This window comes from Anopheles bellator, chromosome 2 (genome assembly GCF_943735745.2).
Source record: "Anopheles bellator chromosome 2, idAnoBellAS_SP24_06.2, whole genome shotgun sequence".
Classification (NCBI taxonomy): domain Eukaryota; kingdom Metazoa; phylum Arthropoda; class Insecta; order Diptera; family Culicidae; genus Anopheles; species Anopheles bellator.
In genome coordinates, this window is record NC_071286.1 from 36457070 (window position 1) to 36472170 (window position 15101).

Below are 15101 nucleotides of genomic sequence, written 5' to 3' on the forward strand. Positions count from 1 at the left end.
CCAAGGTTATGGTTTTGGAACTGTTCGGAGGCACAAATTAGGGCCAACGGGGCGAGCGAAACTTCTCTCTGGTTTTAGCCACACGGCACACACTGGTGGGTCACGGGCCACCGAGGACGACAGAGGAGGCAAAGTGAAAAATCAAGAAAGTTCACACCACGTATGTTTGCGTCAAGCCAGCCGCGGAAAGCGTCAGTGTTAACGTTCGCTCAAACAAGTTGAAAGTAACCTTTCAAACTAACTTTAATGCACTTTCTGCTTTAAAAGGTAGCCAGTTTATCGAAAAAATTATAAAACAAATTATTAAAGATATATATAAAATTGAGCTGACTAGTGTGTTACCGGATTGATCGAGTGATACTGGTGGGCTACATGAGGCGTAACGTAATGTTTTTGACATTACAGATTAATGCAAAACTGCTGCGCCTCTGTCGAAACGTTTACGGGTTGGCCGAGGCGTAAACCCGAGCGTAAATTCTTTTTGCATATGCAGAGAATAATTTAAGTTCTTATTTGCTGGTATAGCAACAAAATCTAATAGAACGGAAAAAAATATTCAGAAATCAATTAATTTCTCTTCTATTTCTATTTTGTCGGACCAAAAACACGAACGCTCGATCTTGAAAAACGCAAATTTATCGCAGTTTCTGCATTTGGTGCATGCAAACCCACTAAGAAATAGTTATTGAATCAAACCTTTCTGTTGGTTGCTATTGTTTTTTATTTTTGTTTGTTGCTATTAGAATCTGTTTACTTCTTCCCATTTTGAAGGCAAAAAATATGTCTCTCGTACCGAGCCAGTTCTCGGTATAAGGCAAGCTTTGAAAACCGGACAATGTCAGCCGCTTCTTCCAGTAGAAACCGAAAACTGGCCGGAAATGCATTTAAATACTCCAGCTCAAAATCGGCTTTTGAGACAAAACTGTTAAAACTGCCGTCTCTGGTCCAGTAGTGATAGTTCGGTAGGGCGATGTGAACCGTTTTGTTGCACCTGTCCTCATCAGTAAGCGGTTCCCTCAGTGGTGGATTGTCATGGAACGGATCACTCTCGGAATCGTCCTCCTGGATTGCGTTCCGCAGGCTGGCCTCCAGCTCGTCGACAGCATTTCGACAAAGAACACGCTGCAACAATTCGTCGCAGCTCAACAAAGTGTTCTCCGCGCGCTTTTCAAAGAGTTTTACGATATCTGTCTCACAATCGTCGTCTTTTTCTTCGTCGGTTAAGATTGTTTCGGTGAGATGATTTATGGACATATATTTCATAATGTTCCATATGTGTGTGTTGTATTTTTCCATGCGGATGTGGTCAACTGGTACTTTAATCTTTTTTGTAACCAACCGAACATTATGATTCTGGAGAAGATGACGCTTCAGAAGGGTCGGATTGACAAACGGTTTCACCGTCCTCTCACTATGCGCTGTATTCATGTACGCCGGGATGTGAACTGATGGAAGATCCTCTGCGTCCATTGAGAGTATTGCCTTCAAATAAGACCGTTTCGGTTGCAAACTTGCGTCAAACTTTAGGTGTCTTGGTGATTGGTCGTCAACATCTTCCGCCTGCTCCTTGCAGTGCTTGTCGTTCACTGATGCTAGAACTGAATCTAGATTCTTCGACCTTTGCTCTGCCAGCGGTCCAAAACTTCTACTCCTCAAGTTCGTACGAAACCCGGAAGTGCTGCTGTCGTCCGGCACTACAAGCGAGCCCATGAAGTCGACAAACAGGTGCTTATCGAACGGTTTACCTATCACCTTTTGCCCCTGTCTGCTGTTTGTGGGATAGTGCAACTGTTCAAGGATGATGTTTCGCATTGTAACGTACCTTTGCCATTCGTCCCACACGAATAGCGGCTTTTGCTTCTGTACATTGTCAGCCAGCAGCAAATCATTCAACTTTTTCGTCGTTGAGTCCATTTTGTTTTCAATCACACCATCTAAGCCGAAAAGAAGCTTCATTACGAATAGGATGTACTTCATTGCGTGCAACTCGTAGGCTGGGAAGCTCTGTGTCTTGTCCTTGGGCCTGATCGGTAGATCGAGTGCGATTAATTTTTCTACGTAGGGCATCAAATCAGCTGGCAGCTCTAACTCGCCCAGATAACGACGACAAAGTGCTTCCAAGTTGACCGGCCGGGTTGTAATCGCTAGATCGAGCGTTAATAGACTCGCCACAACCCTTGCTTCGTTTTCCCCGATGCGGGTATTCATTTGCTGCAGATGAACCAACGTTTCCGAGTAGCATTCAGGGTCCAGCCCTTCCGGGAGGTGTTGTCTGAGATCGTGCATGAAAAAGTGACCCTCATCGCTCCATCGCCCAAGATCGCTCATCTGAATCTCGCTTTCGGTTTGGTTGAGAGCTAGTGCAAGGATAGCGAACAGAACACTTTGTCGGTTGATTCGTGACCAATCATCTGTTTTTAAACCGTTTCTAAGCTTATGTTCCCCGCGCATAGACGTGAAGGAATGGCACGGGGCATCCATCGGTGCTTCCTGCTCGTGCCACTCAACGTGTTCCTCGTCGATATTCAACTCATTCAGCAACCTGTGACGGGCGCGTTTATTAAACTTGAAAGCGGTCGGCCGTTTGACGGAGCTGGAGTTACTTTGAAGCGAAATGGACATTGAGCTGAGCGTGGAGTCCAAAATGGACTGCTGACTGTTCATTAGGGTACTGTGTTCCTCCTCGAGTAATTTTTGGTTTAGTTTACGTTTACGTCGCTTCGATAACAATTCTGTCGTTGTATCTGGCATTTTTGAGATCCTCCTATACCTCGGCACAGGTCGATTAAACACCAGGTTTAAATCACTATATAAACAAAAAAAAATGCGTGAAAATTCCTGTGCCTTCTGTCTGACATCTCTGACTCACCAGCGCTGATTTGCCAACGATAGCCTTGGCCGAAGACGCCGCCGCTTGGTGAAAAATGCGACCTCCACGTCTCGCAGGTAAGCGCACCAGATTTGCAGGACCGTGACTTTGAGGTGGTTCGGGGCCCCCAATTCGACTAGCTGTTCCGTTAACCCGTGCAAGATGTGATTCATCTGTTCCCAGCTGGTGATTTTATTCGTCGTTTTGTCCTTCTTAATGCGTACCATTTGTCCTTGCCATGCGCAAGCTTCATGGAAGTCTTCAACCATTTTTGCTCGCGTGTTCTGTTTGGTGCCGCATTCGTTGCAGTAATAAAATCCGGCATCCAAGGAAAACTCTTCCATTCCACACACCTCACACGTTCCAAGTGGCTCATCCATTTTGGGAGCGCTGCTGCCGTAAGACAATATCGCACGATTTTTTCGGAATTATTAAGTCAAAGCGCGCCGAACGAAAGTAAACAAAATCGGACTAACGAAAATATGCTGTTGCTGTCAAACGGAAGGTGCCTAGTGATCGGTGCCTACAGCAGTAAAACTGTGCGTGGAATGCTTCACATAAAATTTAAATCAAAACCTGAGTATATATATAAAAAAATTCTGTTTTGATACGATTAGTCCGTAAAATTCTTTATGAAATCTTTCTTTCCAAAAACGCCGTTTTGAAGACTTGTTTTTTCAGTAGAAAGTAATTTTTGTTATTAATAAAAATATGCTCTAACGTTATACTAAGGATCACTCCCTGCCAAAAAGTATGCTTCATTTAAGCTTGAAACGGTTTCCCATATCGGTAGGCCAATGATCCGCGGATGCGCTTTCCCCTTAGCACCATTCCATTCGGAAGCAGTGGTGGTTGTCGAACGTGCACTCCGCGCCGATCGGGCGTCCAAGCTCGAAAGACAGCTTCCGAACCTTTCGCCAGATGAATGGCGAACCAGCCGGCCGATGAAAGCAAAATATCACACAAAGCGAGATGCTTTTCGTGCGAACTGTACAGTAGGATATCTGGTGCGGCTCGCAACGGTGGCCACTTGCTCAAACGTTCCTGGCCACCGGTAGGAATTGCCAGCAGCGGCGAACCGAGCATCGTTTCGTACAGCTCACCAGCATCGGCTGTGTAGGTGATGAGTGTTGGAAGCGTTTGAGCCGCGTACAGCATTACTCGGACGGAATCCGGCCCATCGACGTAGTCTAGGCGTCCGAGACCAGCAAGGAAAATGGTCATTCCTTTCTTCAGAAGGTATGCACGGGGACGAATCCTGCGATTGGGTACGGTGCGAAGTATTTCCTCCGTCGTTAGCAGGTCCAGAATTTGCTCCGGCTGTACGACCCCCGGTGTATCGTAGCACCACTTGCTGCGGGCGTAGACTTCGTTCTTTTCGTTCAGCATCGGAATCGGAGTATTGGCACCGGTTCGCTGCGTGACTGAAAAACCGTCCAGCGTTTCCTGGCGCTCCTTATCGAACGTGCGCCCAATGTAACCAATCATCGTTGCCGGCTCCTGCTGCTTGCTTCGTTCGTTCGTTGGTGCGTTCCTCAGTTTGTGCCGATCGTGTTGTAAGCGTTGCGTTCGTACAAAAAGTCGATAGTCTGATGGTCGAAGGATGGGGAATTTCAGCATGCGTAAAGTGGTACCAGGCCAGGGACTGGCCGTTGCCTTCTGAACCAAATCGGTGGCCTGCACCTTGCACAGATCGGACTGCAACAATGTGTTGAAGAGTGTGCTTTTGCCCACGTTCGTACAACCGACTAGATACACATCACCTCGCGTCCCCCAGACGTTGTGGATTCTGGTGATGAGCTCCTCAACGCCAAAACCGGTGTTGGCGGAAATCAGTGACACGTGCTTAATGTTGTTTCGCGAGAAACCTGCATCTATAATGGTCTTAGTTAGGCACTGGCGCACGTTTTCCAAATAACCCGAACAGTCCTGTGGGATGAGGTCAATCTTGTTTCCTGCGACAATTATCGGACGCTGTGGACCCAAAACATCGGCAAGGCCGGGCCATATTGAGCAGGGTATATCGAGCAAATCTACCAACAGTATTGCCAACGCTTTCTTGTCTTTGATGGAGAGCAGCATTTCGGTATAGTCTTCGGATGAAACTGTCACATTCACCGCTAGATTGTAGTGCTTTAAAAAGTGACACCGTTGACAAATGGTAGTCTGGAAAGTCGAGTGAAACGTTAGCATAGAAATCATACCACAAAGGCCCTTGTGGAATTAGTTAACTTTGCTCTAGATACTTGCCATGAGCTGTCCTTTTGATTTCCCTTTAAACAGCTGGCTGGGCAGGTAACCGGGAATGCTCGGCTCGATGCAGTGCAGAAGAGCACCACAGCCTCCGCAGGGTATTTGTGAGACCGGTTCTTCGGGGTCAGGTGTACCGTAGAACGACACTTCATCATCTTGCTGATCTTCATCATAATATTCGTAATCAGACAACCACGCCCCGGTCGATAAATCTGCCTCATGGGACGCATCAGTTTTGGGTATCCTTAAACTTAAGCGCTCGTAGGGCATGTGGTACGTGGAAGGAAGGTTCGATTCATGATTAGTTTCAGTGTCCGGCTCTTCTCCGCGGTCGTTAAAACTCTCACTGCTTAATTGCTTAAGTGCTACCGGAAAGGGTTTCAGTTGTGCTGCCTCTTTGGCTAGTTTCTTTTCCTGTTGCCAGTTTTTGAGTTCGAAATTCATTCTATTACTCTCAATTGCCGAGCTGTATAGAATTTTGTCGGCCCAGCGATCACTCACAGCATCTTGCCGGGCGATTAGTTGTGATCGAGCATTTCTGGATAGTTTCGGAAGCTTGCTACAGTACAGCCTTCGGGTGTCGAACAAGTATGAACGACAGTGTGGTCCAATAACTTTAAACAGCACTTTTAATCGCAGCATTTCCAATTTTATTCCTACCGAAGGTTGCTGTTTTTCGTTTCTATTTAACGTGTTCGGTGCGCGTTGTAAACAGTTGAGTTGTCAGTGAGTGTTTTGTTATGTTTTGCAAACGTCAGTTTTCGTTTACCGTATTTTGTTCGTTTACGACACATGATTCAGATAATTCAACAATCGGGACACTGCAATTAAAAACCGCGCGAATTGCGTGAACTTCTTTTCTTATCAGGAACACAGGAATTTTGGGTTTGCAGGAGGAAGGGAATTAATAATGAACTTTTGGTAATTTTTACGACTTTTGTAGAATTAAAGCAATCGTATTTTAAGGAAAATACGATCGAAGAAAGTGTAAAAACCAGCACAATGAGGGTTTTTCGGATTGTCTCTGAATCGCTTATGCTTCTAGGGTGGAAAAAACCTGTAATAATGACGAGCATACGAGGTTTGAGCATAACATCCAGAATATTTGTTAAAACCGCTGCCGCTAGTTCGAATAAATAAAATGCAAAAGAAAATATTTAGGTTGATCTTATATTGATTTATCTAAGCAGATACCATTCACTATCTGAAAAAAGCACACTTCTACACTACTTTAGAAACATTAACGAATATAATTTTCTTCCACAATATATTTGTTTCATTTGCAACGCTATCCCTGCTTTAGGAAATGAAGCTAGGAAATATAAACATATGTGTTAAATTAGTACAGTAATCTGGATTCAGGGTGGCTGCCTAATTATTCTAAACCAAATTAGGTACGAAACGTGGTACCGATGTACATCTGAACTGTTTAATAATGCATTGTCAAGTTCCCAGGATCCGGACGGATACGGATCTAAGGTCAAAACTAAGGGTCGAAAGTGAGAGAATATTACGCGCGAAAATCTGCTCGGGAGACGAGCCACGGCGACCCCGTGTCCTTTCGTTCACTCCGAAAGGACAACACGAAGCTGCCAGGAGCGCGTTCGTCAGCAATTCGCGGAGCCCTATCAGTGCGATTTGTTATCTCCGCCGGTGCGCTCCGTTCATGGCGGTCCTTCAGCGATGGTGAACGAATCGATCGCCATCGGCCACCGAACGTGGAGTGATTTTGTATGTTCACTGTGCTGGGAGTGTTGGAGCAAAACCTAAGCTCGGACCAGTGCTTATCATATTGCCTAGGATCCTGCCGAAGCGGTAGGCGCCCCACGTTACCTTCCACGGGGCAGAAAAGTATTGGCGCTTTAATGCCGCTCAGTGGATGGACTACATAAAACAGAGTTTATCTTATCGATGCTGGTTATTTAAGCAGTATCCAAAGAAGAACTTGTACACTAAATTTGGTCACATCCGACGATACATACCCGAGCCACATGAGTGGAAGAATTTCGTGCCGGAAAGGACGATGTCAGTAAAAGAGGCACACGCGTGAAGGAACGAGAGACAGAGAGTCAAAAAAACCGTGAACTGTGAGTGAAAGTGTAAGAAAAGCGTAAAAATTGTGTTTCTTCGGACAGTCCGGAGTTGTTCTTTGCGTTCCGTTCAGAGCGATGGTGGCGAAAAGCCGAGAATTTATATAATTTCAGCACATCGCCTTCTTGCCGGAGCACCTTCTTGCTCGGTTGCTGGCACGTGTGTAGAAGCTTCCGGCACGAGCCGTAGCTGCCGTCGCACGACCAAAACAAATTAATGTGAAATTCCGAATGATTACGTGACCGGCGAGCGGCCCGTCCGTTATCTTTCGTTGGGGAAGGATCCAAGCAGAGCCAACCGGTGGAGCAGCCCAGTGCCTTGTGGGCAATCTCAACGACGTTACGAAGAAACGGAGCCAAAAGTGGCAGATTTTCTTGACACGGCCATTTCACTGTTCTTCGAATTCCGCTTCGAAACGCACACCTGTACAGCAACAGCTGGCGAAGGAGCTGCCGGATGCTGGCTGCATCCAGAAACAGGCTCCACCGAGAAGACCGGAGCAATGGTTGTATTTTGTTTTGTTTTAATTTTCACCAAATCAGCAGGAAGACAGCAAATGTATTCGTAAATATTGAATGCGCCCTTCACCGGCTCGATCGATGAAAATCTGGCAGTGCCTCGACCTTATCATCCGCGGGGCAACGTTTTTCATTTTCCGGTTTTCCCCCCTGTCCCGTGTATTTTGCACAAACTGTTTCGCCACTTTTCGGTCTCCTTCACTCGCAAACGCACTCGCCGTTCCGCTTGCTCTCTGGTCGCTCTATTCAGGATTCTGCTGCCCATACTGGCCAGCGGTGGGTTTTATGTTTCATTTTCGCCAGGCTATGGTTTCTCGCACCGACCCGTTGCTGCTAACGATAGGCCCTGTAGGGCTTGTTGAAGCCTAGCAGTACTTCAACGCGCCGCGTGGACCGTACCGATGAATTGTTGCGAAGAAATGGGATCTTAGGGCGTTTGAGGTTGTTTATTTGAGAAAGGATGCCCCATTGTGAGGTGAGCAGTCTGAGTTGTACCAACTTTCTAACGTAACAAGCGCCTCAGATCGCGGTCCCGTAGTGGTTAGTTTTCATAGAGGGAGTGTGTTTTCCATTGCCCCAACAAAAACAAGATTGTTTTAGACATTCACGATACTGTTGCGGCTTACGAACCTACTCAGGTGGAAAGGTTTGGGTCTTGCTTGCTGGCTTAAGATTTAAAAGGCACATGAGACTACTGCGGTATATTGTCCGTTCACCTAGTGGCTCATTTGCGTATCCTAGTGTTCCTGTTAAAGTAAGTTTCTCAGCAGTTCGTAAGAGGTAACTCCCAGTCAATTCAACCGAATTGCATAGAATGTAGAAGGAACGCGTTCCCTTGAAGCGAGAAACCATTCGTTAAGGTTAAACAGTATTTAAACATTTAATTTTGCCATAACGTCATAATTCACAATTCCATGCCATACCATTCGCGCCAAAAAATTACGCTTAAAGATTCAAAACCACCTTACACAACGACTTTTGTCTGATAGCAATAGATGATTTACAACCAAGGCTGATGCCAATTCAAGAGGAATGCCTTAAAACAGAAGTGTAAACCTAACGGACATTTTTATGGGCACTCGGAGACAGATCTTTTTCGCTTATTTGAACGTCTCTCCAGAATGCAGACACAATGGCGAAACATAAAAGAGACTCTAAAGTAGCCGACGAATGATTGATTTCCTTACACCAGACCGAATGCCACTGTGCCACACGGTGGCACCACACTCTGCTCTGTTGTTCAAAATGGTTAACAATTATTGCCTAATGGCCAGATTGTGAAGCACCCGTTCCAGTATGGGTTTCCCTCGTGTGAGTTTAGAAGCAAAATTATCTACCATCTTTTGCATCTTACAAAGTGTCGTGCCGTACGTGCCGAGATGTACTGCACGAAACCCGCACTCCATGCTACTATTTGGAGTCGTCCGCGGGACTCAACACGCGCCACGTACACCGAGGATTGTATCGGATCCTGGTATCCTGGTGGCTCGGGCAGAGGCAAGCCACATTTGGACATGTCAGCATTCATACACTGTGGGGGAACTATGCGATCGATGAATGCAAACGATTGTGTAGCAATCGTGTGCCTTCAAGGGTTGAAGATTCGCAAGGTCTGCGGCACGGGATCGGAACGAACGATTCGCAGCTGCGGCAGGGAGTATGCCATAACGAGTGGATAAGGTGATGCTTGGAGCTTTGACCAAACTGGCACAGAGAGAGAGAGACAGAGAGAGGCGGGAATGAATGACAGAGGGAAACGATAAAAGCCCAGTGTCGTGTTAAAATGCTAAGCAAATTGACGAAGCTTGGTGCCACGAAAGAGTCCGCTGTTCAAAGGCCTCAGTCAGCTGCTGAACGGCGGAACGACTGATGGGAGGGCGGGATGGACGGTAACACAGTGTGTGTGTGTCAGTGGAATGATGATGGAACATGTCCTCTCGCCGACGAGCGGAGCGGGGCAAATGTATGGAATATCTTTTCGCTTGGAATTTACCAAAGAAAACAAGATGAAACCGGAAGCCAGGCGAAGGCGGACGGACGGGGTATGATGCCAACGTTGTGGTTGTCCGTTTCACTGGATGACAGTGAGGGGTGTTTGCTTGTGGGTGGCAGCAACATACAACGTTCGTTCGGCGACGATGAGTCCAGGCAGCGACCATCAAGGACACACTTACACGCTCTCTCTCTCTGCGCAGCCCATTCAGCGAACGGGGTGTGCGTTTGCACAATTGAAACGAAACGGTAGCTTCTCATTATGCTTAAACCACATTTTTATGCTACACCACACCACGTGTCCTTGCGTGTTCGCTTTCTCCGCAAAGCGCGAAATCGAGCGTGTGTACTGCGGGCTTGCATACCTTTAGGCGCACACCATATTCAGCGGAAGGAGCATGAAAGGAGCGAGTTTCCGTGAAAGTTTTTCTTCTATTTATTTTTCCAAATCAGATTGACATTTTGTGGCCTCGCTTCCCACGCCCCAACTTATCAAAGTGTAAAATCACAAGCAGCGGCAGATAGAAACGTGGGAACGTGGGAAGCAGGTGCGCGATATTAATTTGACCTATCTTCCCGGCAAGGCTCGCAGTATCGACAGAGAGTGTGGGTGGTGATATTTTATGCTAGGCTGGCAGCAAACCGTTCAACAATAATTAACTTGGTGCGCTGGCCGCCAATACCTTGCCGGCCGTGGCATGGATGAGGTTGCTTGAGCAAAACGTGCCATCTTCGGAATCGTGCGCGCAGCCCGAGAGGCTAAAGTTACCCTTCCAGGCGCTCTGGGCACGGTGTTAGTGCCCCCTCCTATCGTGTATCGGCTGTGTTACTCCATTTCTACCCTTGTGACACTGATTTGCCCGGTCATCACGATGTTTATCATCCGCCGTGTGTGGTACTTAGTTAGGAAGACCTATGCTTAACGTCCGTCCGTGGGATGGAATCCTGTTACGGGGGTCTCTTCGCTCCCTTCGCCCTTATATTTTCATAAATGTTAAAAATAAACATGACCCTCTACGCGCCGCTCATCTGGCAGCCACGGTTCCCTTGCTCCACGCCGATCGGCTGTTGGGCCCCTTTTGCTTTCGCCCGACCGAGTTTGGCGGTAAAAAGGACATCCAAAGTTAAGGTGTAGGGCGAAAGCAAAGACAAACACGGGCCGGCCCGGACCGGGACGGAGCTAGCGAGAGTCAATTATGTTATCCTTTCCTGCTGCCGAGCTGCCATTTTTGTTGGTACGCCACCACCCCGGATCCCTGGGCGCTTCAGATATCACCTTCCCGGAAGGGGCCGGATATCGATCAAAGGAGTGAACTTTCCCAGCCGCAAAAAGTAAGAGCCCGTGGAACCATCCTGCGGCGAACGGCGGAGTTGGTTGAGCCGGTTTGGTAATTAATTGGTACTGAATATTTCAAATTTGAAAGTTCCCCAATCATCGTATCGGGCCTCCGTTCTCATATCGTGTTACGGGTACTAAGTTCGCTTAAAAGAGGCATTCAACTCAACAGGTGACCGACGACAGGTGATTTTAAATATCCGAACTACGCCAATCTGGAGCTCATTCCTTTACGAGAGGCCTAACTCACCGGAAACAAGGGCATTCAGAAACATCCTGCGTTCCGGTCGCATCACTGATTACTCACTGCCAATGTTAGCCGCTCGTCGCTTACGTCCTGCATAGTGCTGTGGCGAATTCGTTCTATTCTGCCGCAGCTCTCGATATTTATATTAATTTATCAGCATGTCGCCAATTGGTAAGGCAAACAGCAGCTCCGACATCGACCACCAGCGGCAAGTGGAGATTTCTGCCCTGCACATGTTACGACCGGTACGAAACCCGACTCAGCTTATAGTCGAGTCCGTTTGGTCCGGTCCCGATCGGATGGTCCGATTAGCTCACATTATTGCATTTTTATATGCGTTTTACCAATCCAAATAGTACATCGTACACTTTTAATGCCAGGCGCACCCAGAAACAACAGCCGTACGGGTCGACCTCATTTTTCTCGTCGATAATTGATCTGTGTGTAGTCGAGTTGCGTTGTCCACTTTCTGCCAGCAACCGAGTCCCGAGTCAAGGTTCCAGCGTGGTCGTGCATCGTGCGATTATCGTCAGGCGGCGTCGTGATTAATGTACCATCCATCCCAAATCCAGCGTTCGGACAGAATTCCAACTCCCGGCTTGCTTCGCGTAGATCGATCACTGCAGTTCGGTACCGGGTGAGCGGCGCAACCGGAACCACAAGGTTACTCATCCGGTAGTCACCGGCCCGGTACGGCTCCCGACTCCCCGCCAGCTCTCGGCCTCGGGCTGGGTGAGATTTATAGCGCGCACGTTACTTGGGCACGCCGTGCAATAGCGTAGCATGTGGCGGGAGCACACTTACATACGCCACGCCGGGTAGCGTCACGATGCACATTCTGTGCACCGATGCTGTCCGTCGCTGATCTCGATGTGTATACGCCTGCACCTTGACCAAGCACCGGCACCACACGGCACGCCACATTCCTACACAGATCTTACGTTACCTCGTAAACCATGGCCGGCGATGGTGTAATGTCAACAGAATTCACGTCGACAATCTGGCGACACCAGAGTCAGATGAAGTGTCCTGGGAAGTGATGCCACTTTACACATGTTTGTGCATCATTCTAAAAGCAAATCGAATTAATGTGGATTAGTGCCATTGCTGGCCCGGGGTCAATGAAGCGTTTTTAAAGTTCCGCACAAACGAAGACGGATGAGAATCGGTTCTGAAATGAGTCCGGAGATTCGGGTGCTGTGGGGATACTGCCTTTGCACCGATTACCAGCAAGCTGGCAAACGCGAGCGAAATTATGCATCATCATCAGCATCAGCCCGTCACTCGACCGCGACGAGTACGAGTGAATTATTCATCGAAAAGTCCTCCCCGATAGCTCACCCGATCGATCAAGGGCACCGATTTGAAGCTGTCAAATTCTATCACGTGTGTGGCCAAATTCCTCAGCCAGTGCGACCGAAGAAAGCAAACAAAACCGCACCACCCACAACGTCCAGGAACCGGCACCAGAAAGGAAACGGAAATTTAAGCGACCAAACACCGAACGGCCCACCGATACTAATATTCGCGGCCCGCGCAAGGTGTCGATGCGCGCGGATGAAACCGCAAGACCTCGGACCTCCTCGCGTGTGTCGGAGGTTTTCGATTACCGACCGACCACGAAAGTCACCGCAAACGGCAAACAATCAATCTCTTATCGTGTCGTCGGCTCGTGTTGAAGATGGCAAACAAGCCGAGGCGAAACAAAGAGGAAGAACCCGCTCGCTCAATCCGCCCGCTCGAAGGAATGCTCCAATCGCTCGATTCGAGCGAGACGCACAAAAGCAACTGGGCCATGCCAACAACAACAAATCACCGGACACGCACACCACGAGCTCCGGGGCGTTGAGTCAACAATCGTGCGTCTCCATCGAGTCAAGTCCGTTCGTCGCCGGATGCCTTCGCAGTTCGGATGCGTTCCCGCTTTCTCTCTCACGCAAAACAGCATCTCTCCTGTCCTGACAAGGGGCGCCACATGGCCAGATAAACGGCCACCCCCAGAGGCTACTACAACCTTCAACCGGCAATTGGCCGTGTGCTCCGCGCGAGAGTCGCACTCTCGGTCGATTCTCGGGCCGATGCTAAGTGCCGGACGCGCTCGGAACGCCATTCGCTCGACGAACTCCGGAGTGCCAGCACACGGTGGTAGTGATTTCTGGTGCCCAACTCAAAACGTGCGTGTTCACAAAGTGTGGTGGGTAGCAGACAAATTCGGTGTAAATAACAAAATAAAAGGGGCGTGCGATTGATCCCTCGCGCGCAACAGTGATCAGTGTTCGAGAATGCGTGAGCGCGTGATCTCTCATTCTCTTCCTCACCCACCCTGGAGCGGATAAAAATAAGTCGCTCCTCACAGAGACCACCCCCTGTGACATCATTTCGACCGTGAGTCTATCAGTTCGCACAGTGAAAGGACGACTTTGGCGCAACTTTCGCCCGCGCACGCACGAAGGTGAACGCGATCGTGAACGTGACCACCAGGCCGACCTTCGCGTGTATGTGTGTTGTGAGTGATTTGTTGTTCAAATGACGGCGAACGATGGTGTCTCACCCGGCCGGGGAGTCGAAGGTCCGCCCGCTCAGAGGCCCATCGGTTAGTCAGCCCGACGCCGCGCCATGTTAGGACGATAGTGTTAATTGTGTTTGTTTCTAAATTCAAATCCGCGGATGGCATTTTGCCCCACACCTGTTCCTGTTCCTTTTTTGTCCGAAACCGATCAGGGAGACTGCGTTTTGTTTTCTTCCTTCAACCACTTAAACGTTTCTTTTCCGTTCATTTGTTTTTCGCAGATAGTACAAAGACCGTTGACTGAAGTCGTGTCAAAGTGTTTACTTGTTTGATGTTTTAGTCGAAAGTTGTTGTTGTAACACGTAAAAACCAATGGTTATTAGTCTGATAGCGAAATTACACTACTCCCCCCGAATAGGCATGTTGCGTTACGCCCAGTGTTTCTGATGTTGGCCTGTTTGGCGCGAAGTTGCTACGAGTTTGTCCGCAGTTGAGTTTCGATTTTTGGTCGCGCCAAATTGAGTGCCAAGTCGGCGACGGCTCATCTGGAAGTGTGACCCAAATCCAGTGCTCAGTGCTCGGTAGGCGAAGTGTTTGACGAAGCGAAACTGTCGGAAGCGGAACTGGAGAACGTGTTCCGGGGGTCACGACGATTGGTAGTTAGTGGTAGTAGTGGTAGCATAGCGCGGTGGATGCCTCACGTGGCGACCGCACGAACGATCACTGTGGAGCCGCTGCCGAACTCGATCTACTCCATCAAGAGTCGCTGGAAATCTTCAAGGCTCGCAGCACGACGACACAACCAAACGGCAGTTTGAAGACCGAAGTTTGAACCGGAAGTGGTGCTTTAGAGTGGTGAGTGAGTGCGTGACCGTACCTTCCAAATCGTTCAGCCGAGATTCTATCGAGTTCCAAAAGTTATCAATTCTTTTCCGTATCGTCCGTAAGGGGGTTTGCTGCAGATCCGAGTGTGATGGTCAGCGATCAAAACTTATCGTTTCATGGTATGATCACATCATCGTCATATCGATAACGGGCGTGAACCTCCTCCATTCCGTCGGTCGGTCGGCGAAGTACGCTTCCTATCACCTCCGGAAAGCAATTAGCGACTTTCCGCCAGTTTTGTGCCGATTTGCGAAACCGTTTGTAAATAGCTCCGACCCGGGACACCGGGATCGTGTGCCATAAGTTGCGGGTGATTGCGATTTTTGGTGCACACTATCTAAAGAACCGCCAGAGTGTAACCAGAAACACCGTTGAGTGGCATACGCAATGTGACGGAATTT

General features: G+C 48.4%; 2 protein-coding genes across 2 annotated transcripts; both read right to left on the reverse strand.

Annotated features, from left to right (window-relative positions):
* Nucleotides 1-750: 750 nt before the first annotated feature.
* LOC131207473 (TATA box-binding protein-associated factor RNA polymerase I subunit B) lies at nucleotides 751-3295 on the reverse strand. The gene is made up of 2 exons (XM_058200088.1): nucleotides 2870-3295; nucleotides 751-2806 (listed from the first exon to the last, which is right to left on the reverse strand). The coding sequence occupies exons 1-2, from the start codon at nucleotides 3247-3249 to the stop codon at nucleotides 751-753; spliced, it is 2436 nt and encodes an 811-aa protein (XP_058056071.1). The 5' UTR covers nucleotides 3250-3295.
* Nucleotides 3296-3631: 336 nt separating this feature from the next.
* Nucleotides 3632-5566, reverse strand: LOC131207474 (nitric oxide-associated protein 1). Its single transcript, XM_058200089.1, has 2 exons — nucleotides 5120-5566; nucleotides 3632-5035 (listed from the first exon to the last, which is right to left on the reverse strand). Exons 1-2 carry the CDS (start codon nucleotides 5564-5566, stop codon nucleotides 3632-3634), a joined length of 1851 nt encoding a protein of 616 aa, XP_058056072.1.
* Nucleotides 5567-15101: the final 9535 nt, after the last annotated feature.

What these genes read in the sequence shown, in the direction of transcription:
- LOC131207474 (XM_058200089.1), bottom strand. Translation starts at nt 5,566, where the DNA reads ATGAATTTCGAACTCAAAAACTGGCAACAGGAAAAGAAACTAGCCAAA. An exon ending in AATCAAAAGGACAGCTCATG is followed by an intron (nt 5,036 to 5,119) that starts GCAAGTATCTAG and finishes TCGACTTTCCAG; the next exon opens with ACTACCATTTGTCAACGGTG.
- LOC131207473 (XM_058200088.1), bottom strand. Translation starts at nt 3,249, where the DNA reads ATGGATGAGCCACTTGGAACGTGTGAGGTGTGTGGAATGGAAGAGTTT. An exon ending in TCGTTGGCAAATCAGCGCTG is followed by an intron (nt 2,807 to 2,869) that starts GTGAGTCAGAGA and finishes TTGTTTATATAG; the next exon opens with TGATTTAAACCTGGTGTTTA.